General features: G+C 39.3%; 1 protein-coding gene across 1 annotated transcript in view; it reads left to right on the top strand.

Annotated features, from left to right (window-relative positions):
- Positions 1 to 3,386: 3,386 nt before the first annotated feature.
- The window catches only part of thsd7aa (thrombospondin, type I, domain containing 7Aa), a 227,290-nt gene continuing 204,408 nt past the window's right edge, over positions 3,387 to 26,268 (top strand). Inside the window, exon 1 of the mRNA XM_084738887.1 lies at positions 3,387 to 3,824. Within this exon, the coding sequence (XP_084595013.1) occupies positions 3,671 to 3,824 (154 nt within the window). The 5' untranslated portion in view covers positions 3,387 to 3,670. The remainder of the gene's footprint in view (positions 3,825 to 26,268) is intronic.

Consider the following 26,268-nt stretch of genomic DNA (forward strand, 5'->3'; position numbering starts at 1 on the left):
ACAGAGCAGGGACCCCGTACTCATAGTTGTTCAGCAGTTGTAGCATGGCTAATGTTAGCTGTGTCAGCTTCACTGTCTCATTTACACAGGTGGTTAAATATATATTTTCCGTAATATTTTGATAAAAAAAAAGATTTTATCTTACTTGATAAAATTATCAAACAGTAATTTGCCAGTCCCCATGCAGTGGATCTCAGGCTCCCCTACAGGCCCATAATGTAAAGTTAACTTTCATTTAAGTGTAGTTAAGGGGTGATGTGGGTCCTTAAATTAAAATGAGGCAAAAGTTACAAAACAAAAAAGACAACGACAACAAAAAGAGATTAATTAGTTGTTTGCGTTTGCAACTATCTGTACAGGAAAATACATGAAATTTGCAAACCCCTATTCATAATTCATTAAACATCAAAGTTTAAAAAGTAAGTAATACTCTGAGTAGTTTTTGAAACAAGTACTTTGTACTTTCACTTAAGTATTTCTCTAGCAGCAGTACTTGTAACTTAATAATATTTTATCAGTGTAACAGTACTTGTACTTGAGTACAGATTTTCAGTACCCTATTCAACTCTGGGTGTCAGTCACTATCAGAGCCAAGATTGGTGAACAGAGAGAGAAAAGAAAATATACAGGAAGGAAATAATATAAATAAGACACGCCCTGTTGAGTGTGCTGCTCAGCCAGACACTGAACTGAACACAGACACACACGCTCAGAGTTACACACGACAAAAAATTCACTTGATTTTCTGTGCAAACACACCAACATTTATCAACAGAAAGTACAGAATGTTGGGAAATTCTAATACAGGGCTGTTTTTTTATTTTATTAAAAAAAAGTATTGAGAAATACTAAAATTTGGATAAACTGTGCAACATTATGAAAATAGACACAATGATTGGGCTAAAACCAGGTTGAAACAAACAACTTAGCTTTAGCTTTTGTATTAATAATGATTATGGTTAAAAAGACAGAAGGGTGCCACCAATCTGAAGTCAAAATATGAACAAAATATAAGGCAAACTGTCAAGAGAGAGAACAGCAATGAAATACTACCCCCCAAAGAGGTATGGATACAGTACAGTAAATGAAATAACAGCTCACATCATTCCCATGGCTGGTTCGCGGGGTACGATGACTGACACTGTCCATTTGATTTACTCACCCTCCTGCCGCTGATCAAATTTATGATCTGCTTTCATTGAGTGCAGTGGTCGGCCCTCATGAATAATAAGCACCTCTTCTAACTGAGCGGTGAGTCTGGGGCTTGAATATCATACAAGGTCAAACTGAGCCACATCAATAATTCAACCTTTTTACACTTTTTGTATTTTGGGATATCATTTTTTAACAGTTACTTCGACACACAAGCAGATGAAGATCACTCGATAATTTATATGTTTATTATTAATATTTTTATCTGCTTACAAGGACTCCAAGTACACACGCAAGGGTGCAAACACTTAATTACAGATGATTACATGACCTTTTTAGTTGTTTTATTGAGTGTATACTTACAGGGATAAGTGCATACCATGGACCAGTCCCACATACTACAGCAATTATACACAATTCAACAAGAACACACATACAGAACAACATCAAACACAATGTAACAATAGTGAAAGGGACCGGATCATTCATTTAAACGTGACGGATCTCTCTAAATTGTTTCAACTTGAGTTTGAGAACTCACTCATGATTCATTTGTGTATCTGTGGGTCAGGATGTCCATATATTGATCTTCCGAACAGAGAAATGTGTCTGTCCAAAGTAGGGGTTCCCAAATCAGCACCTTGAAAAATTGCTGCAGTGGTGGCACATGTAGATGCCGTGGTGGCCTTCAACATTCACTACTTTTCTCTTTTATATGTTCCTCAAAAATATTGAAAAAAAATCTCTGCACAGTGTGAGAGGTGTGTCGGAGGAAGATGAAACTCAAGGACAAAGAGAGAAAGACCTGTACACTGCCTGGCCTTCTGCTGATATATTTATTACATATCAACATTTTAGTCTAAATGACCTTCGTACTGAAGATTATTTAGACCAAACTGTTGATATTTAATTGTTCAATTGAGGATTTTTGCAAGCTATTTTTGTCAGTTTTAAGCCAGTCCTGTTTTTGAAGCTAATGGGAATGCCACTGCCCATTTTCTCTGTTTTCTCTGGTAATACAACAATTTCAAAAGTATTTGCATCTTTATACTGCATACAGAAAAACAGTTGGCCAATAACAGAACACGGGAGAATCCCTGTTTTACTCCCTTTTTGTTGATGTTAATGATGACGCTGTTCACACACACTCATCTAAAATTTGAACCAGTGTTAAGTTTTGTCAGAAAAGTTTAATCTGAAGGAGAATGTTCTGCATGTCAAACAGCTTTTAAAGATGCAGAAAAACTGCTTCCACAATGTCATCTTTATCAACTGAGGATTGTTGTGATTTTTTTCTCTGTTTTCTCTGCTAATGTACGCCAAGCACCATCAAAAATATCTGCATTTTTCTACTGCATAGACAGCCCGGTTTTATGAAAACACCATCTTTCTGGTGAAATATCACTTTAAGTACTGCAACAACTGGAGTAAACTGAGGAAATAGTTAGAAGTACAATACAATATCATCTACATACATGAAAATCAGCTCCATAATGTGATTTTTATACATTCTTTACATACAATTTACACTTTAAGACAAACAATTTCCTATTCAACGTCAAATTTATCAGTTGAGGATTTTTGTAAGCAGTTTTTGTCTATTTTTGCATTTTTTAAGTAAAAGGGAATGCCACAGCCCATTTTCTGTTTTCTCTGGTAATGCACAAGGTAAAGCACAATCAAAAATATTTGTGTTTTTTTACTGCACAGACAGACCATTTTTCTGAAAACACCATCTCTCTGAAATATCAAATAAAGTGCTGCAACAGCTGGTGGAAACTGAGGAATGGGTTAGAGGTACAATACAATATCGTCTGCGTACGTATAAATCTGCTACATAATGTGATTGTGGTGTATTATTTAGAGTTTTGTCAGAGAAGCTAAATCTGAAGGAGAATATTCTGGTTCAGGATGTAAAACTCCTTCCTAAAGATGCAGAAAAACTACCTCCACATCATATTTATCAATTGGGGATTTTTCGAAGCAGGTTTTATCTATTTTAAGCCACTTGCATTTTACCAACGAACACACCTCCACCTGCCAGATCCAGCTTCCCACTTCGATCGGAGTGCAGAGCAGCTTCACTGAGGGGGATGAGAGACGAGTGAGAGGGAGGGAGGGAGGGTTGGAGAGGGTGGGCGTGTGTGCATGTGTCTGTGTGTGTAAGAGAGAGAGAGAGAGAGAGGGAGAGAGGGAGGCGCTGCATCAACCCGGCATACAGCAGCAGCAGCAGCAGCAGCAGGCTGGGCTTAGGGATCTATTGTTCCCTGTTTTATTACTGCTAGACCTTGTTCTCTCTCATTAGGGATCCAAGGGAGAAAGAGAAACAGAGAGGACGAGGAGCGCGAGAGGAGACCTCAGCCCCGTTCGCCCGGGATTACTTCTTCTTGGACGCACCGGTGTGTGGACAAAGCAGAAGCAAGAAAACACACACTTTTCAGTCTACCTCGTGGCCAGGCTTGCTTTTTTCCCCCCTCTTCACTGCATTGGGAACTACAGTACTTGCCGTGCGGTGGCCATGGGACTGGCCGGCAGAGCCACAGGGACGCTGGGGGTCTCGAGAGGGACAGCGCTCCTCTGTATCTGGAGGATAGCGCTGCTCTTTCTCCTCATCTGGGAGCTGGATGCACAAACCGCAGTGGAAACTAAACCCCAGTACATCTGGCAAACAGGTACGGTCCAGCCTCTCTACGCTATCCCCTGGGGTTCTGAGGGGGGCGGGGGGTGTCCTGGAGATGCTGAGTGGCTGTATGGATGTCCCATCCACTACTACTCTTGATGAAATATTAATATGTAAATGTTTGTGTACCCAACAGCAGGGTGCAAAGAACTTGCTCAAAGTCTTCTTCTTTGTGGTTTTTGATGAATTGTATTGTTCACTTTTTAGAATTTCATCAAATCTCCCTGCAAATGAACAAAACCTTAATTTAAAGTTTCTTCCCTGAGCCTCCTTTCTTGCATGTGGCAGAGGTTGATGCATTGGAGCCATCTTGCTACTGTATCATAGTGTGGTAACATATTTACTGCAGTCCCTGAGGTGAACGTCTCTTTGCCCCCAGACTGGGGGGTTAGAGGAGCGGGGCTGTGCTGGCTGTCTTTGCATGCGCTTCCCCCGTTCTCGGGCTGAGGCAGCTGGGACTCCTCGGATGCCCCACACTGCTATTGGGCTCATTTATCACAGTTTGACATGTGTGCAATTGATGAAATGGTGTGTGCACTGTAGCTGCATGTGGCTCTGCTCTGAGCGCGGGGGAAACACAAGCATGCTGCAAAGGAGACGAGAAGTGCTCTGTAGTATTTTAGTGCTGATGCAGGTGTTTGATTTGTGGGAAAAGTAACCCAGTGGTGGGTGTTGATGGGTTAAACCAGCATGTTGTGAGTGTAGTAGTGGCTTTACAGTGGAGGCAGCGGTGCAGTACAATACAAGGCTCCCCGCTGCTGCTGTTTTGGGTGGTGCCTGCCTCTCAGCGGTCGAGGCTCATTCTCTGTGAGAGAACAGCACATGGTCAGAAGGACACAATACTGATCCATGGTCCAGCGAGCAGAGTGAAGGAGGGGAGGAGGAGGAGTGATGGGAGCAGGAGTAGGGGGATGGACACCCCCCCGACACACACACACACACCCCTACCCCTCCACCCCCCAACCCGACCCATCGGGACAGGAGTGCCCTTTGGATGCAGCTGGAGATCAATGTTCTCTTTCACATACTGTCTAATCTCTCTCTGTTTCGCTGGATCAATGTACTGGTTTCACTGGGATCCTGCAACCCCCTCCACCAGCAGGAGCTGATCAATGGGTATGGTCCTGGCAATGCAGCTCAGCCGGTATGGGATCAATGCTGGCTTTGGGTGGAGACTAAAATGTAATCTATACTTGTTAATAATCTGTGTTTGCAATATCAGGAACATGCAGGATGCAAATACCTTCATGCTTCAGTACGCCAACTGAACTGAAAATTAATGTTTGGGCCTGTATCCTTGGTGTTTGTTTTGAATTGCACAATTATTTAATCAAAGTTGTAATTACCTGAAATAATGTAATTATATTATAATTATATATAGCATCCCCTACATCGGTGTTGTCCCAGAGGGCTTGAATGTTGGTGCACTGACGATGTCAGAACTTTAATTCAATTGCGGAAATATCCTTTGTGGGTGGGCACTAAAAATAGTATGATATATCTCTTTAATTCCAGAAAGCTAACAGAATTGAGTTTAGTTATAGCTAGTCTCGGATAGCCAGACCTCCACAGCATTGCCAGCACTGGAGAAAAGTCACCACACATTACTAATACCAGTGGGGAAAATCCTCACCTTATTTATATCACTTCAACCTAATCACAATTGTCTTGGGCGGCATAAAGCCCAGGATGCAGTGATGGTTCCCCTGCAAAACAGGGGAGCTTGTTTTGGTGGAACATTTGCATGTGGGGGTGCAAGTCCTGGCATTAAAATGGCTAAATCCAGCAAAATAAAAGGTTACAGCTGCTAGCTTGTTTTTGTTTGCACTGTTGGTGGGAGGATGTACACCATGTACACGCCATTTATAGCATGCAGGTTACCAGCTCAGAGGTTCTTGTTGTTTCCCGTAGCAATGGGCATTTTGAAAACAGTTACAAGCAGATAGCAGATGCCATCTGAAATAGGCAGCTGATGGTGGGCTTATACCCACAGTGTGCATCCAGTGAGTCAGACTAAGTTTCGTCTAATTTCAAAGGGACGAACATTGTTACTTGTTGCATGGCCCAATCTGTGACACTGTCGCTGTCAGTTTTGAGGAGTTGTAATTTGCCATCACTACATCATCATAAAAGAAAGACAGATAACAATAGCTGGAGTGTTCAAGACCTATCGACACACCAACTCTTGCAAACTAGACTTCCACTAGCCTTCATTGCAATACAAACCTGAGTGCTGGCAGTTGTGAAAGGGACAGAGAGCTTAAATTGCAAAGACAAAAACTATGTATTAACTTTGGTAATCTTTACTGTAGTTGCTACCATGTCGTTCAGCAGGGAAGGTGAAAGCGCATCACCACTGCCTTGGAAACTATCCACTCAAAGGATTGAGGCTTACACAAACGGGCCTGTCTTCACCAATGAGCTCAAGTTTTTAAGAATGATCAAACTGACTGCCCACTATTGAGCCTGGTTCCGCTCAAGGTTTCTGCCTCTTTAGAGGAAGTTTTTCCTCACCACTGTCACCTCAATGCTTGCTCATGGTGGGAAATGTTGGGTTTCTGTGAATAATATAAAGAGTACAGTCTAGACCTGCTCTATATGATAAGTGCACTGAGATAACATCTGCTATGATTTGGCACTATTCAAATAAAATTGATTTAACTTGATTCCAAAAGAGCTCAAACCACATTATAGGCTGTTATCAGCTTAGTAATGGTCTTGTATTGAATATCATCTATCAGCCACTTTAATCTGAAGAGTTTCCATTGCAGCTGATAAAATTAGTCTCTGAAGCCTGGCAGGCCATTGTATTTTCTTCACACATTTTATGTTTCTGTCTAATTGTCCAACAATTGTTTTTCGTTTTAAAAACAAGCCACACACATATGCTTTTTGGCAGAAAAATGGCAAAATTCAACCACAATTCAATCGCTGCTTCCCTTTTTTCAGTCCTGTGGGAGCAAATTTTAGCAGAGGAGGGAAATTGAGAGATTTTTGGCTGTGAAAGCTTTCAGTGCCAAAAAACCCAAATTTATAATTAACTCAGAGTTTTGTCACAGAATACGCAGCTCAATCCAAAACACTTTACAAATAGGTCAAACTCTCTTTACATTCTCTGTTGTTGTACCTTGAGTGTTTTTTTTTGTCTTCCTCCCAAATTTATTGTTTACCAGCTTCATTGTTCACACCCTGTGCAAAGGAATGGAAATCCTCTGGTATTATGTGCTGTACCTCCCACCGTGTTAAGGCAGGGAGGAGATTAACGCTAGAGAAACCAGAGCAGATTGGCCAGACAAAGTTAACCTAGATACGGTATAGACATGTTTATGCGTGTGTGTCTCCTCTTGGCTTAAGTGCGTCGGCACTTGGCTCCCTGATGCTGGTTTGGCTGGCTGAAAGCGCCATGGCACCGATACTGAGGTGAATGGTGGCGAACCAGTTTCGCATGTTGGCGTGTTCTCATCTTTGATGTGACATTTTTGGTGAGGATGCTTTCCTCCCCCGACGTGCTCCACACAACAATGCATGAAGCTCAGTTTTTTTTTTTTTTTTACACCTCAGCTCTTCTTGTCTGGGAGGAAAAAAGAGCTCTGTTGACATCTTGCGAAAGGAGTTTTTTTTTAAGGGGAGTGTAATTTATGTTTCTGCAGTGATAAATGGGCTAAATCCACACCTCTGGTACAGATGGGCGGCTGAAATTAGCCACAGGAGTAATGTGAGGGGCGGGTTCTCAAGAGACCACTGTTCCCTGCAATGTGTGCGGAAGTGCCAGGAGTATGATTTCACTAAATGCACTATGGAAATATTAGTATTTAATCCGTTTAATCATCCCCCGTGGACTACTACCAAGGCGGATGTGTAACCAGGCCAAGAATGCTTAAATAAAACAAACAGATGAGTCGTGTGTCACATCACTACACTACACTACCTGCATATGTATGGAATTTTGTCGCAGTGTGTAATCTGGCACCGTGTGTTAAATCTTTTGGCAGATGACTTGCTTGTATTGTCTCAGTGTTTGGAGCTCAGAAGCCTCAGACAGAAGGTTGAGGATTTGATGGAGTTTGCATATTGTTCTCTTGGGTTTATTGGACTCTACATGAAAAGATCCTCTTCAGAAATGTTTTGGACATTCCCAGTCTGATACAGCGAGTTTATTTATATTCTGACACAAGGCAATTCAAAGTGCCTTGGATTTAAAAGACCATAAAAACCAGCAAAATGCAAAACCAAGCTAATGAATAGCTGAAACATTACAGAAATTGCATTTAAAAGACAATAAAGCAAAAGCAAATTCATATAAAATGAATAGCTACAGATTACTTTAAGAGGACGTTATGCATCTGCTTTGATACTTATACAAACATATGGAACACAAGATGTTTTCAAGTCCATTCTCAGAAAGCTTCAAGGTTCCACATTATACTAGTGTAAACTGGAAAGATTTAAAGGGATAGTTTGGATTATTTGAAGTGGGGTTATATGAGGTACTTATCCATAGTCAGACCTGGATTAAAAGCACAATAATGTATATCTATCTATCTATCTATATATCTATATATATCTATATATATATATATATATATATATATATATATATATATATATATATATATATATATATATACATATATATATATATATATATACATATATATATTATATTTTCACCAATTTACCTTGCTGTCAGACAGTCTTTTCCAACAGGAAACTGCCATCATATAGGCCAAATAACGTTCTCTCCAAAGACGCCAAACTCCTTTGAGTTCTACAGATCTACATTTCTCAATCTATTTAAATTATTTGTTTTTATGTTCAAGGGACCATGATCTGCGTGGAGTAAGTTAGCAAAAAAAAAAAAAATTTTTCCTACTCCATGTGGGCCATGAACCCCTCAGTATAACATGACTCAGCGAAATCGGTTGAAAAATAAACATTATTGTGCTTTTAATCCAGAAATATGGCAGCTTCCAGGCCAGTGATGTCTACAAATATGTCTACAGGGTTGACCACCATCTAAAGTCAGTAATACACTGACTATAGATAAGTACCAGATAAAACCCCAATTCAGAAATTCCAAACTATCCCTTTAAATCTCTGCAATTTACACTAGTCCACATGCAGTGAGAATGGACTTTTCATTGAAGCAGGAGACATCTTTTGTCCTGGACATTTGCATATCCATAGATTCTTGAATGAGAGAGAACAATGTGGAAAACCCATATCTGATTGGAAATGTTCAAAACAACACAAAATGCATTCAGTTAAGACAAGCTGTCAAAATAAAACTCATTTAATTCTGCTTCAAAAGTTATCCTTTTTCCTCAGCGTTTTTGTGATGTTACAGCTGTCATGATGAACATGTCAGAACCACTGACAGCAGAGATTGAGACAGAAATCCTGCTGCTTTGTGTGAGCGAGAGAGACGGGACATCCACATATGGACAGAAGAAGAGGAGTGTGAAACTGAAACTCATGTATAATTAAGTTCAATTCACAGCTATCTGAAAAATTTGGGAGTTTTGATCCTCACCAAAGGTTGCTGAGCTGAGTCCTGACCGGTCAGTCAGGTTATGAACAAACCTCAAAGTCAAACTTATCTGAGAAAGAACTGTAGAGATATGACCTGAAATAACTGTTGTTATGCTTCAGCTCTGACCTACTGTTCTTACTGTAATGTTGAGTGCATACAGATTTCCTCTTCAATCTTTAGAACTTGCCTGATCCTCTGACCGCTCTGGTTTCTTCCCCTGCTGGACTTCATTGCAGTGATAATACTGTAAGTTAAATGCCACAGTGTTTTTGCAGAGTACAATTTAATCATAACCAAAAGGGTCAAAGGCCAAACCTGCAGAAGTAAGTAATACACTGAAATCATCCTTTAAAATCCACTTTAAACAGCTAAAGGACTGAATATCCCAAGGCTTTATTGGATCTTTTGTAACAGATGCAATAGTGTAACGTAACCCAGCTTTGCTGATGTAGCTCTGCAGGCTTGTGCCTGAGGTAAAAGTCCTTAAGATAGGATTTCCCCTCAAACAAAACCAACTGGGAGAGAAAAGAGTTTAGGTAGAACTGTAGATTTGGACAAAAGAAGACATTTAAAATGGATTTGAACCCCGAAATTCAGAGTGTCTTGTTGATCACGTTGCTGTCTGGTTGGCGTCACATTAGTTTGTCATGATGGTGCAGTCCCTTCTTGCTGTGGTGTATATAGTCAAGATTTCTTGGATGAATGGTGTTCAGATCAAGGCTGGGTGATGTGCCTTATACATAATATCTCAATATTTTTAGGCTATCCCACGATTTACGATATATATCAATGTTAGGGTCTGACTGATACTGAGATTTTGGAGCTGATGCAGATTCCAGTATTAAGAAGTAAAAAATCTGATATTGATACATAATATAATATATCATAAGTCTTAGAATTGTGGCATTTATCCATAAACAGTGCTAAAGCAGAAACATTAGAGGCCATTAACAGAGCTGCTGACCAAGTAATATCCTTTATGTGAATTCTGACCGTAGGTAAATGCATACATTAATGTGTTGAAGGACAAATATAGGGGGTACATGCTGAGCATAGTAATACAATACAATTATGAGATGCCATACTGATGTGAATGTGATAAGATGAACTCCAGTGAATACTAAATATGAAGATTTTTTTCCTTTAATACTTGTCAAACATCAAAAGGCGTGGGGGTTACAGGGTGAGTGGAGGAGTGGGCAAAGGAATGGTTCATTGTTCCACCTTTTTTTTCTGTATTTAGGTGTAAATAATTTGTATAAGTATATGTTTATACCACCATATAGGATGGTGGTAAAAAAAAATACAAAATAGAATATACAAAATTTATTAAAACACATTTTGCTATGTGGTTAACTCTTGTGACAAACATAAATAATGGAGGTAGGATATCTTACAGTTTAACAATAAAATTCAGTGTCCAGTATGAGATCAGGACACTAAAACAGCGTACTTTTACTGGTGTTTTTGATAATTATGATTAGCCACATATATAAAAAACACAGATAGAGCCAAATATATGTATATATTAAACCTGAATTATTAAAACGATGTAAATATACACAGGATGCTGTGTATAAAGCTAATAAAAACAACTGCAATATCTTCTGTTTAATATAGGCGTATATCAGAAAACATATTCTGGTACCAATATATAAATACATGAGGCCAATATCAGACCAATAGTTTTGGTAAGGCTCTCAATATAAATATTTTCTTTAAAATAGCATCCTGTAAATTCTAAATAAAAGCAAATTCTGTAAGAAATGATGATCTTATAGAAAATGATGCATTGCTGTAGATTAAACTACCTAATGTAGGACTGGGAGATATGGACAAAATCAAATATCCTAATATTTTTGACTAAATACTTCTCAGGGATGACTACTGGTCCTTTCACAACATATTAAACAATGAGTTTTTTTGTTTTTTAAATAAAGGAAAATAACAGAACAGCTAGAACAGACAAGCTCAGAAAATTACATCACTTACTGTAATGCAGCCTTTAAAAATCAGTGATATCCAGATTGTAAGATGATATCTAGCCTCATGTCATGATATTGATATAGTATTGATATACTGCCCAGCCTGAATTCAGACTATATATACACAAGTACACTCTGAGACATCAAAGTGGCTGTTCAGGCTTCCAACAGTCCTGAAAAACAGTTTTTGGTGCCGTATATTTCCAGGGTGCACTTGTTGGTCTTTTCAACGCAGCGAACCATCTTCACCACGGGGCAGGACACTTCCTGGTACAATGCAGGACAACAAAGGTCTCTGCAGAGCCGAACAAACCAGCGCAATGACGGATGGTAATTAGCGGGGCAGCTCGCCTGTCCAGACCCAGTCAGCTTCAGAAAGAGCCAATGAATGGAGGCTATTTAGGCCTGTGTAAACCACACACACACACACAAAAAACAACACAGTGTCTCTGTATTGTCCTCCTGCGGCGTGCGGCTCTGTTCAGGCCCTGTGCCGCAGATGCTCGCGTCCATGTGGCGCACAAAAGAAAGAAGAGGCTTCACCTCGAGTCACATGGCCTGTTCTTTGTTCTTCCTCCGATGTCCCCAAAGAACCCCCCCACCCTGCCCCAACACACACGCCGCCACCACCACCCTCTCTGAAGGTGACCTCTAACCTCGGAGCTGAGAGGGGTCTCGTGAGGGTATCAACAGTGAAAAGGAGGCGGGGGGGAGAGGCTGAAATACAGCAGCTTCTCCAGATCAAGTGTCAAGTGCTTAATTCAGCCATTTACACCAGCAGATTTAATAAGGTCCGGGTGAAGCCGAGGTCGACTGATGTAGGCTGTTAAAGACGACACAGTGATACCAGACCTCTTAATGTCTTCGGAGTAAAGTTGCCAGTGCTTCCTATACTTAAAGCAGTACTGATAACTATTTTATAAAATTCAGTTTAATGGATATTTGAGGAAACAGTTTGTTTTATTCAGAAAGGGAATCTGCTAATTTACATCAATGTATCTCTCAATTTAAACTACCCAATATTTCCTCTTTGGTAGACTTTCTAGTTTTCCTTCATCACATTTTAAAACAAACTATTCATTTAGCAGGTACTTTGCTGAATAAGTTTAAGCTCCTGTCTTAACTGTTTGGTAACCATGGTAGTCAGGGTTAGGACCTGATTTAGGAGAAAAACAATTATAGATGAATAGTTCCTGAATCAATCGCAAGTTTCGTATCTTCTCAAAATCTCAAACTCCCCTAACCATATGATGATCATTAAGATATCCTCAGCTTTTCCACCTGTAGCAGTAGCTAACTTGCTAACTAGCTAAGACTACCCAATGGTAGTGTGCACTAAAGTCCTCCACTATAATGCTGTTTTCTCTTCCTTTTTAAAAAAAAATGTGTTTTGATTCTGGTTCTGCAATTTGGCAATGTTGCCACTTCTATAATATTTAGATTAATTGTGCAGCCATACTGACAGTAGTGTTAGCTAACAGTAGTTAATGTGTTTAATCCACATGGCTGTTCTTTAATTGCTCTGATACAACAGATGGTGGATATGTTGGAGACTGTACCTGCTATCTTAGCCCACTGTCTTTCTTTCATCTCCTGAGTTAGCCTTGTTGTAAATTTCGCAAAAAGAACATCTTGGATGGATTCCTCTACAGATGGCACCAACACCTCTAACTTCTCTATTACGTTAGCACCCGTTGTTATTTTTGCTCCGTTTTACATGTTTCAATATATGGTACAGTATGTTTCAATGGTAATAAAACAGCAGTTACAAAGGTACAAAGTGAGATGAAAAAAAAAAGAACTGTTGCTAGTTGACATTAAAATTGATAAGCATTGGATAGAGTCTTTAGGATTTCCTGAGATAAGATATGATTCCTAAAGTTTGTATTTCCTTCTGTAATACCAAATTTGGAAAAATCTTTTATTAGACTGTTGCTATCTTAATTTAAGACCTAAGTTAGGAAGTGTCTGTGATACACCCCAGAAAACTGATAGCATCAGTCGAGGTTTTGAAAAGCTGAAAGGGGCATTTATGAGTCTCCCAGTTTTATAGCAGTATAGTGCTGTATTTAGGCCGAACATTTTCTCATCAAGCACCTCTTGTTGTGCAAAAGATGACTGTTGTCTCCCAGAACAAAAGCCTGAAGTAGTTGTCTGTTGTTATTGCACCACTAAACCTCAAATGGAGGAGGCTGAGTTGGGCAGCTGGCCGTGCTTTGACACCATAGACTGCTGCTCACATCCCATCTCCTCCCAACAGATTGCTCAGGCTTTTGTTTTGAGCTTACCTTAAAGTTTTGGTTGTTTTTGTTTTTTCCAGTTTCACTTTCACTTAAATGTCTGAATCCTTCTTCCACCACTGCTATTTCAGTGCAGCTTGCAGCATCTTAAAATAGTTGTGTCCTCATAGTGAGGTAACTGATCAAAACCCATGACTTTTTTTTTTTGATGTTGCCACTTTAGATAATGTACAACATGAAGAAAAGACAAACCCACCTGGATTCGTCTCTTTACTCATAGTGATAAAACTGATCATTTCATTGTGACAACAAACAAGCTAGTTTCCTAAAATGTCCTAATCTATCGACAGAACTCTGTTGTGTAGCAGCATGTGCAGCGTGGGGGGATGATGAAAAAACCTGTTTTCTTGTTTTTTTTTTTTTGTTTTTTTTTTTTTTTAGTGCTGCTGATGTCGAGCACCCTTTCAATGAAAACATATGGATGTTCACAAGTGATTAAAAGGCATTTGTTGTTTTGAGCAGACACTTGAGCGTCAGATTGGCCTGTGCAGACGGAGCTGGAGGAGTGCTATCAAGGCATAATGGAGGCGGGTGAAATTATTTCTGTTTTCCCTGGGATTCATCAAGTGCCAAATTGCTGCCATTATTCTGTGTGGGTTTGAAGAAGCTGCATCCAGCTGTTCGATCCTGCCTGGCGGGCCGCCCCAGGTGGAGGAGGGCCCTGTGTGTGTGTGTGTGTGTATAAATGCTCACACACACAGGTGCATGTATACACACCAGCACTCCGCTGAACTCAGTCCTGTGTCTTTGTCTGTCTCTCTCAGCCGTCTGCTGTCTCTAATCGTCCCTGTAATTCCCATTAACATTAACACACTGTTATTCCTCCTTTTTCTTACTTGACAAGTAAAAGAAGAATTTATAATCAGATAGTTTAGAACCTCAACACCCTCACAAAAGCTGAGTGACAGTACAATTCGTCTCGCACCCACCTACTAGCTATTTTATGCCATTTCTTTTATTTCTCATTCACACAAACAGCTACAGCAACACCCATTCACACAAAAATACACACACATACACACACTCACAGATGGGCTTTGTGCTGAATGTGTGCGCATGTGTGTGTGGCGTGCCTCATTACTCCCAGAGAGAGGGTTGACAGTGGGGGAGGAGTGCGACTGTCAGTATCCCACCTACAGGCAGTGGACACGGGGAGGCTGAGTAATTACATGGGAGTGGGGTTTGTTCGATCCGGGTGCGACTCCACTGCATGACCGCCACCTTGTCTGTTAACTGACAGGAGGACAAAATACACACTCAGGTTTGACTGATAAATGGGTTTGCAGATGTGTGGAGCTGACACCAGCCAATTATTAACAAGAGGACGTGTTGGTAGAGCGTGGTCATTATGTCCACGCTATGACAGTGTTAACAGGAGCAACAACAAACTCATTGCTAAATCATGGCTATTCTTGGAGCATTTAGAGTAGAGATGTTTCTTTATCATTTTTCGCTCCTGATACTGATTTTAATACCTGAGTTTTGCATATCAGCCAGTAAAGCGTACTGATCTGAGAAAAAAGAAAAGAAAGTTCAATCCATTCAGTTAAGAGTGTTGTTGACCCCATAACCCTGAAATAGTTCCATCCAATTCAATTCATAATCACAAAAGAAAGACGACTCAAAAACTATGCTCCACATTTTACTGCTGAGCCCCACCAAAGCAAACTGAATCAGGAAATAGAGTGAAATAACAGTGTCTGTATTCACAATTAAATAACAGAGATTATATGCAACATACCTATACTCCAGGTAATTAGGGGTACCATTGATCAGTAAGTCACTAACTTTGCAACACAAGCTGATGCCGATGTGAAGTGGGGTTTCTCTCCTTGACGGAACATCCTCATACCTAAAGGCCAGAATAGATGGATTGTCAATTACTCCCAAAACAACATATATTACCAGGGGAAAGTACCGGCAGCAAAAGGCTTATTGGTCCTCAACTACATTATGCAGGTCATATGACATTTATGTTTTAAAACAGTCACAGTTTGGTTAGGTTTAGGTACAGATCAAAGTGTGGGTTAAAATACCTATGTTACATATGTCACGATGGAAGTGATGGCATTCACATGATGACAAATCACATGACACACGTAGTTCACATTGTAAAATGGTCGCAGTTTGGTTCTGTTTAGACACAAAAACTACTTGGGTAGGTTTAGGAAATTATCATGGTTTGAATTAAAATAACCGAATTTTGTATGTTACGTGACGGAAGTGACCCGACAGACATCATATCCATAACAAAACTTTAAATAACTCTTAGTTTATTTATAGTTCCACACAAGACTCTAACTGGGTGAAAGTCCAGTGCTTGTTTGAACCACCCTTCTACCCCACCTCCTCCAAATGTGGACTTTCTCACTCCTTTTAAGAAAATTTGATCATTAGTTTTTACTATCTCTTGTATAGAGGTAGAAACTATGGCCTCTTTGCCGGAACTGAAGAAACAGTTGAGCAAATTTAATGACATTGTGAATATTAAGGTAGCTTGTCATGGACTCCATTGGTCTTAGGTTAATTCTATCCTGTTTTCTGGCAGTAAAGAAAATGTCAAGGGAAAATGAAACGGCAAAATCTTTAGGGGTCATCCTCTGTGAATATGTACACAGAAAATTTCATGGTAAACTGTCCTGAAGTTGTGAAGATATCTTGCTTTGAACCAAAGTCTTGGATGGACAGATGGACCTATTTGACCCCTTTAAGGTCATGCTGACAGCAGAGCCCAAATCAGTTGTTGATTGCATGAGACATCTTAAGATTTTCTTTAATAATGCAATTAGCGACTGACTTGTAAACCACATGCATCACCCTTGGGAAAAACAAAGGCTTTTTTTCAACTGCCAGCAAATCAGATTTGCTCCTCAAATCAGATCTTTAAGACAGACTGTCTACACTGGTATTTGCAAGTGATCAGATCGGATTTGTGTGACCAGATGTCACAAATCAATGTGTAATGATTACTTTGGTAATGATGCACTTCTGAAATCTGATTTGAACATCCAGAGCATTTCACACAAACGCCCCAAAATATGGCTTGAACACAATTTACAAAAATCGCATTTCATGTGTGTTTTTATTGTTCAAATATTTATAAAAAATCTGGATGCAATATGGGTGTGCTGAAAATGTATTTAGACTAAGAGTCCGATCAAACCCAAAGTACAGCTGGCTGAAATGAAAGTCATTGATTTTGCCGGTATTTGGCAAAAAACATTATTTTTCTCCGCATCATGAATATAAGTCAATATGCACCCTCTTTTAGCCCTGTTTTGGTCTCCACCAACTCCTTAGAAAAATATCTGGCTCTTTAGCTCCCAAATGTTCCAGCTTGTTGCCAGTCAATCATGTTTTGAGATATCACCCATCAGAAATGTCTTTACCATAAATGACTGACAAGAAACAGTCCTAATTACGACTATAGGCATGTGGCGCAAGTGGCGATGGCCAAGAGGAAGAGCTGTTGAATGCCAAGCAACTGTTTGTGTGTGGGTGCAGCCAGTGGTCCAGAACAATACCAGTCCTACTAAACCACATTACAGTGATTAGCCGCGTCTTCCTGCTCTGAGATAAACCCTTGTTTCCCTCTGGCTCACTCATGCTCCCTGTGCGGCTTGATTAGCCCTGGGAAACGTGCCGGAGGATTGGCCTAAGCAGCATAAAGAGCTTTTCATCAACCTGCTTCTTCCTCTCCATGCCATCCTCTATTAGCACTCACCTCCAACTAACCCTCACCTCACATATGATCTAAAAACCCAAGCAGCCGAATCACTGTGTCTGACTACAGTTGCAATCGAGGGCATACCAGTGTTGGTATTTGATGACCAGGAAATGAGACCCAACCATGAACTGTCTTCCTTCAGAATGGCTTGTCGCAGCTTTAAGTTTAATGCAATTAAACTATGTGGTTAAGGTTAGAGGACGATGTTAGGCATGGTTAAAAGAAACTGATGTTGATTGTGGTGTGTGCAGAGAGGTGTCTTTTGCCATAATGTAATTTGGGTCAGTAGGGGAAATACACAGCATCTTAGTTGGTGGTAATGGTGCTCAGCCACATGATATAATGGCTTTAATGATGGGGTCTTGCAGAAGGACATCAGACTTAGACAAGTTTGTGTGGCTCTGGATAGTATCTCTACACTATGAGGCTGTGCTGGCAGAGCTCAATGACACACACTGATATGGTGGATAGTACTATTTTAGTTCTGTGTGATGTGTTATAAATAGTCAAGGCGCTGACACCAGCAGAATTCACCTCTGGCAGTCAAAACTGTGCAGCTAGACAAATAAGATGGAGCGCACACATGGACACATGCCCACACACAGAAAATGAGCGAGAGGAATAAAACAAACAAAGCCTAATGGTCTTGATGCACAGTAATGAACAAAAGATCCATATGTTTCTAGTGTTTTGTTAATGACTGTGTCTGTGCATGAAATATCTTACAATGCAAAGAAAGATTTTGCCTGGTTTGAAGCAGGGCTGAAGGGTGGGCAACTTATTTTCATTTTATCAGTCTGTCCAAGACTTCAGACCAAGATATGAGGTCATGGTGCAATAAAAGTTTGGTATGGACATGCATGATCCTCATGACATTCATTGAGCTCAGTCATGCTCCCCAGTGGATGATTCCTAATGATTTCCTCTTTGTCATAGACTGGATTTTCATAAAACTTGGGAACGGTCATGCATGCATGAGAATTGTTTATAATGATTTTTCATGTAAGCCTGTCCTTGAGCATAGGAGAAGGGCCAAGTGAAAATTTCACCTTAGGAAACACATTGGCAAATAATTAGTCTCAAGATTTCCATGAAATGTGTTGTCATGTCCAGAGGATGACTCTGTAACAACATCTGACACAAGACCTCTTCTCAAGAAATACCAAAATGCAATGAAAAGATTTAATCACACTGAACTCCCTGTTCTCTGTGGACCATGACAAGATATCACAAAAACTTTTGGCTGGATTTCAGTTCAGTTTTCTTTTGGTAGTCTAGATCTGGCTTTAGCCAAAGGTTCCAACAAAATACTGACGAAATAATACTGATATGCAGTTTTTGTCAGCAATTGTGGACCTTTTAAATTCCACTCTTTAAAATACATTATTATCCTACTAGCAGATTGATAATTCTTGGTGAGAAGGTTCATGCTTCAAAGGGGATAAACTCTTATGATTTTCTGAGTCCTTAATGCCATAGTAAAAATGTTGTTTAACTGCACTTTGGTCGTGATGAAGCATTTTAGAAACTTATACCTAGATTCTATTAAAACTGTGTTGAATATTCACGGTCCACAGAGGATGAGTCCTAACATTTTTACAGGTCCTCATCACCATATATACAGGAGCATCATCAGGTCAAACTGTCTACTTATACAAAAGAAAATATCATGACTGTAAAGGCTCATACACATATCCAGTTTCTTGTAGACAGGTGTGTAGGAGGAAGTATTAATAGGCAAGAGAAGAGAGAACTCCTGCACACTGTCCTTTTATTTCCACTAAACTTAATTCAAGATGCAACATTTCAGTTCCCAGACCTTCATTGTGTACATGATTCAAGACACAATGCAAAGGCTGAAGTTGTAGGTACCTGATGAAGGTCTAAGGACCGAAACATATATTGTTTATTGTAAATAAAAGGACCATGTGCGGGTTCTCTTTTCTCTTACATAAGGAAATATAAAAATGTAATGGGTTTACTAATGTTTTTAGTCAGTATCTTACCTTTTCTGTAGTGCCAACATCAGGCCAAATTTTTCACCTATACTAAAGAAATATGAAAACAGAATGATTTTAATCACATTGAACTCATGTTCTCTTTGGTTCATGACAAGATACCTCAAAAACTTTTTGCTGGATTTTCATGATTTTGTTTTTTTTGGAAAGTCTCGATCCCCCATTTGCCAAAAGTTCCAAAGCAATGCTCAAGAAATAATATCAATATAGCAATTGATTTTTGTCAGCAAATGTGTATCTTTTGAATTCCACTTTTTATCTTTAAAGACAAAAAAGTTAGATTTAAGATATATTACAATCTAATTGGAAGATTGCCACTCCTTGGTTAGAAGGTTCATGCTCCCAGGGTGATGAACCCTTATGATTTTTTGAGTCCCTGACCTTTTCTCTAATGCGATGGTCAGGTAAAAATGTTTAATTACATTTTGATCACGATGATGCATTTAGGAAATTTATGTCTTCATTATGTTGAAATTTGCTATAGATAATCATGGTCCCCAGAGGGTGAGTCCAAAAGCTTTTGCAGGTCCTCATGACCACTTATACAGGAGCATCATTAGAAAATCAAAATTTCTACTTGCACAGAAGAAAATTTCTTGACTGTAAAGGCTCATGCACACCTAGTTTCTTGTAGACTGGTGTGTAGGATGAAGTATTAATAGGCAAGTGGAGAGAGAACTCCCACACACGGTCCTTTCACTTACAATAAATGTTTCGGTCCCTAGACTTTCATTTGGCACCTGAGACAGATCTAGGCACCCGATAAAGGTCACAGGTCCAAAACATATTTTGTTGATTGCAAGTAAAAATACAGAAAATCTAAAAATCTAATGCAAATTAGACATGACATTAAGTTTACTGATATGTTCATTCATGCTCCCAGAGGTTGAACCATTTTTTATCTCAGTTGCCTTATTCTTCAGCATTAGGACAAAGAGTCATCTTTGTACACATGATATCTAATAATGTTCAGGACTTCTTTTGATATTCTGACCTCATGACCTTTCCGCCAGTGCCACCATCAGTGCAAACTGTACTTTTTTCTACTGTACATTTTCCAGAAACTCTCAGTATGGTATATTATTCAACACTTGTGGTATCCTGGTGTGTCATGTACACTGTATTGGAACCTTTAGGGGGTTTAGACTTGTAGTCTAATTTCAGTTGAGAACGAGAAACAGAGACAGATGGAACGATATGAGATGTGAAATATTTCTTCTTTATCCCAGCAAACACAGTAGAAACTCCCCTCAGTAGGAACACTTTAACTGGAGTCATCACTGTATTATTCATCAGGTCTTGGAGGCAGCAGGTCCCTGGAAGACACAAACACAGTTACACCAGTCATCCTCGGCCTAATGAGGCCCTGAGGAGGCCACTGAAGTCAAAACACAACCAGGGCTCAGCAAGTGAGCTTTCTGTCTCATGGTTGAAAGAGACACACTAACCCTTTAATAAATGATCCTCCAGTAGTAAAACTAAGAGGAAGAGACACGCTCCCTTCTGAAATGAGGGGTTAAATTCAGGTCCCGCGTCAACACAGCGTATAAAACATTTGCTGGCTCTGAGTCACAGCAGCACTTTCATTCTTGCTTAATCTCAGCATTCACTGATAACTCATCAGATCAGCTAATTGAGATGAGAGGATGCCGTTTCCTGAAAAGGGAAGTAGACAGCTGATCACAAGTGGGTGAGATTAATGAGAATTTTAGTAGAGCTAGGGCCACATTTATAATGACTATAAAAGTAATGATTTTAAGACTTATAAATTGACTTACAGATTTTAATTTGCTCAGTGTAGCATATGATTCTGCTTTATTTTTTAGAGAAATAGTTAACAAAAGTAAGCACCTTCTTCTGATTAAAGATTGTGTAAAGCAGCAATAAATATGAAAGTATTAAAGTTGGGCGATATTTAAAACTTTTCCAACCGGCCATCATCAGACCATCTATCTATATATTCCAAGCCAATGAAGCTCATTAACTCCTCGTAAAACACACTTCATTCAAACTCAACAGAAATACATGTAAAACTCACCAAAACCATCTTTGTTAGTCTGTCCACTTTTCCAACAATCACCAAGAGCACAAAGAGTCTGGCTCTGAGGGCTCTTTACCCCTCACTTCTCACCCAGCTCAGTGCACTCATGGTCCAGCTGTGTGGGTGTGTACTGTCCCACTGGATGAGAGCACGTTTTAGCAAAATAAACAGCCAGAAATTGATTCAGCCCAGTCATTAATAGGCAGTATATTCCTCCAATCACACAACTCTACTGAGTATCTACTGAGATAAGATTAGATCTCAAAATCAGCGTATCCGTTCCACTGTCTCAATGTCAAACACCACTACGACCTGAAAACAACCTGAAACATGAACGCTCAATTTAGCAGCTTTATTGGACATGTCCAAGCATGTTTGAACCATCAGAGCCAGAGGACGGTGACAGGATGGTTTCTCTTTTCTTTGGTGTCAGTTTGTTGGAACTGAAGTGAGCTGAAGTGAACTGCTGGACTGATTTGAACTGAGAGAGTCTGTTAGTAAGGGTGAGGGGAAGGGGAGGCAGTATCGTTCATGAGTGTCAGTGTTTTTGTTTTCAGCAAATATGTTCTAACACATATGTGTTTTGAAGAAAAACTCCCATTTTCCTTTACCCAGACTATAAGATGGATTGGACAGGAGCTCCTTGCATCCTTCTCAGATTGTGTAAATACTGTAAAATATAGAAGTGTGTTTTAATTCTTTCGGGTCTTGGTTCCTTGACATCCACTTTAACTTACACTTTCAGTTCGATGTATAAGTTTCTCTTCAACGCATTTCAGTTCTTGACCTTAAGTTCAATCTGTATCTCTTATCAGTATTTATTCTCAAATTTTCAGTATTTCAGCCTCAAGGCACACCATAATTTCCTTCAGCTTTCCTCCATCTACAACATTTTTACTAGAGTTGTGACCAAGTCATTTTTGCAAGTCACATGTTAGTCTCATTGTCAACATTGTCCTGTCCTAAACTTTAAGTACTGACTCCTAAATAAGTTATAATGCGCTCCTCATCAAATGTAATGTAATTTTAACAACAGAGCCTGGACTTAACATTGTAGAACTTCAAATGTTGAACAAAGTTGGAACACATGGTTGTTGTACATTGACAAAATGATCATTTCTTTCTTCTGGAGCTCAGTAACATAATGTTAGTTCTTCATGGTTCTCTCCTGCAACTTGATTGGATGTTGTCGGATTGATTCAAGCATAATGGATCTGGGGAATTAAGGGTTGAATTTGCATGAATGAATAGTGTTGGTCAATTGAGGAAATGAAGATAAATAAATCTGCAGATTCACACTCTTTCAATAAAAGACTTCAATCTTTGAGCTTGGGGGAAAGTATCTTAAGTATTTTCCAGGTAAAAGACTCCAAAGTCCAAGAGAGGTCAGGAGTCCCTGGTGTCTAAGCACAAGTCAAGCTGCAAGTCTACTGATTTTGTCGAGTCGAGTCTCAAGTGACTTGAATCCAAGTCATGTATTTTGCACAAAACCTTACGATATTCACAATATTAAGACACTGAAACTGGTAATTAAACTAAAGCTGTGAGTACATAAAAGATTTCTTCAGAAAACGTGGCCTTCTCTACTTTAATTAACTAAATTGCTAGGTTCTGTTAAGCAGAAGATAATGACAGAGTTTATTTAACACTTCCGTGTCTGCACCATTATAACTTGGCAAGTCTCACATGAGTCTAAGAGTGAGTGTTAGATATCTTTAGTTCTGTTTTCACTGCATTTCCGATAAAGTGGAAAAGATTATTTGTAGGTGAACAATCTGCAGTTTTGGCCTTTGGAGTGCTGCAGGCTGGAGGTGGATTACATGTCCCAGCACTTCAAAAACATTCTGCCTCTACCAGAAATGAATAATTTAAACATTTATGACCAAAGTATACTGAATCCAAATCTGTATCAGATGGTTTGGCTTAGGGGGTTTTAATGCAACCTGGCTGTCAGGAATGGATTAGCTACACCTTACTCCTCCATACTGCTTTGGCAAGTTGCATGCTAATGCTTGAATGCATTAATCTCCTGGCTGAATTATCAGTACAATCAAAGAGTGACTGGCATCCACTTGGTTTCTGAAAAAAAAAACTGAGAAGCTGCAGTTAGAAGTTGAGCTGTGTAAAAGCTGAATACATTAAGTAGTTTGAATATTTTTCTCACAGAACTCTGAATCAATTTTAGATCAATTTAGCAGCCATGGTACAGTATTTTTTACATTTTTTGTTCAAACTTTGATTTCGCACAGCAGTGGTCACTGAGACTCATGGTTAATGAGTGGACATACCGAAGGATGAATAACTTGACTTCTCAGAAATGTGAAAGTGAAATATGTATAACTACTGCCTGTGACATAATCCAAAGCACATTTTCCCCCAAGAAATTATTCAGCAGAGATGGCAAATCACCCAGACCCTGAACACAGTTTCTTGTGATCAATTTTAATATAGCCTGTCCTCACCAGAAAAGGAGCAGCTTATAATGATACATATTTATGGTTATTACCACCTTTAGTGGCTGTAGTACTTATGAAGGATGGATGGATGGATGGATGGATGGATGGATGGATGGATGGATGGATGGATAGATGGATAGATGGATGGATGGATGGATGGATGGATGGATGGATGGGTCAAAAAACAGGATTTTCACCCAGGAGAGTGTTTCTGTCCCTTGCAAGACCAAGAGTCAAAACTGACTTATTGTAAGTTACTTAAGTTACATTAAATCACATGATTTATGTAACATACTTACTGTAACCCAAACAATCATATTTTCCTAAACTTCACCAAGTAGTTTTCATGCCTAAACCTGACCAAACTGTGACAATTTCATAGCATTAACCACATGTTTAACATCACCTTTAACCTAAATTTTATCATATAGTTTTGGTTCCTTAACCTAACACAGTAATTTCAGTGCTTAAATCTAACCATCTAATTTTGTTGCTTAAATCTTAGCAAGTAGGCTTGGTGCCTACACCTAACCCAGTACTTTTGGTGTCTAAACCTAACCAAATAGTTTTGTTGCCTAAACCTTACCAGACTGGTATCATTTCACAAAATTAACCATGTTTTTAATATCATGTGACTTATGTAAAGTAACATACATGTTTACCTGAGCCATGATCTTTCCCTAACACTAACCAAGTAGTTTTGGTGCATCATGTGTCTTATGTTACATACTTAAGGTCCGGTGCTGCATTGGCAGTTGACCTACTCTGATGTTCAGGTATGAGGCAATGTTGATTTAACAAGCTGACTGGCAGAAAGGCATAAACAAATCATACTCATATATGCACAGCTTTTACTGTGCAAATAAAAAAGTGTATGGGTTTTTCTGTTAGAGGAGGTTGTCTTTAGTTCAGTGTAAGAGCACTGTGGAAAAATCTGTTATAATACTGTCAAATATAGTAAAATTAAGTTTAAACAGTTAAATTTTAAATCCAGAAGGTGTTCTCCATTTGATATTTCATTGTTCTTTCAATAAATATGTTAAATGATGGCCCTGCATTCAGCAGAGTATGATCAGACTCATTAAACGTTCTCTGATAACTGGGTCACGTCACATATTCTGACATGAAATGAACCCAGCGGTCGATCAGGAGTGGTCAGGGAGCTCTGCAGGGAGCTTCAACACGCTGTGGGTCAGATCCATGCCTCTGACCTTGATTCATGAACAGAGCTGTTTCCTGACTGTGGTGATGTGATTACTGAGAGATCAGTCTAGTCATCATCCCACAGCTCCCCCAGCGAGAAACTAGCAGGGACTTTGCAAACACAAGTTCTCGTCTAAGAATAAACCACACAGAACGCACAAGGCATATGTTAATGTATTCAGAGTGAGGAAAAATGAGTTAAGTGTTGATAACAGGAGGAAAATGAGCTGTTTTCTTATTTCTCAGTCTAATGTTAGAAGTGAGATTAAAGCAACTTTCAGGCAGCATGTGCCCTCCATGGGAACAAACACTCATTTACTTTTATCACCTGAACCCAAACTCCAGTCTATAGTGAGAATACAGATGGCCTCAAATTAAATAATAGAGCTGTGGAACAAACACAACATATTATCAAATTATATTGTTCATATGGGGAAAATACTGACAGACATTTGCCTATTTACACATCCAGCTGACACAGACATTATCATTCATTTAGAGTCCTGTTTGTGTCCAATTTAGCTCAGTTTTGGTCTCCACCAACTCCTGAGAAAAATATTTGTCTCTCTATCTGCGCCACTACGTTCACTAGCTAGTCACCAAGTTGTCTGTTGTTTGGTGCTGAACAGGTAGTGTACAGTTGGTTTTTAGAGTATTTTCATTGAAGCTAAAAAGCTCTGTAGAGCTGAGCGGAACTGGAACGTGGATAATTCTCTGTGGATTTGTCACTGTGTACAACATCTTTCACATTACAAACAGTCATACAATTAGTAAGACGTACAAAGATTTTTACCAAGATACACAGATTTTTTTAATGTCAACAGACATAAAAGAACATATAAAACAACTAATTCAATCCATGTTTCTAAACTTAAATCTAACAATTTATGCTGCAGGTTCCATAGAAAAGGCAAAGAAACAAAGGGAAATGCTAAAGCTGAATAACATGTTGGGTACAATAATGCCATCCTGTAAAATGACCAAAATGCATCCTGCTTGTTAACCTGCTACACCTCATCTATCAACAAATACCAGCGCTTTGGATTGGTGTCTCCACCCGAATCACTAACCCAAAGTGTCGGTATTATTTAGACAACCTGGAATGAGCCTCAACAATAAACTAGGCTATATTTCTCCAGAGAATAATCTAAATAATTAAAAAGAACAGTGACC

The sequence above is a fragment of the Lutjanus erythropterus genome, chromosome 16, assembly GCF_056507025.1.
Source record: "Lutjanus erythropterus isolate fLutEry1 chromosome 16, fLutEry1.hap2, whole genome shotgun sequence".
NCBI lineage: Eukaryota > Metazoa > Chordata > Actinopteri > Lutjaniformes > Lutjanidae > Lutjanus > Lutjanus erythropterus.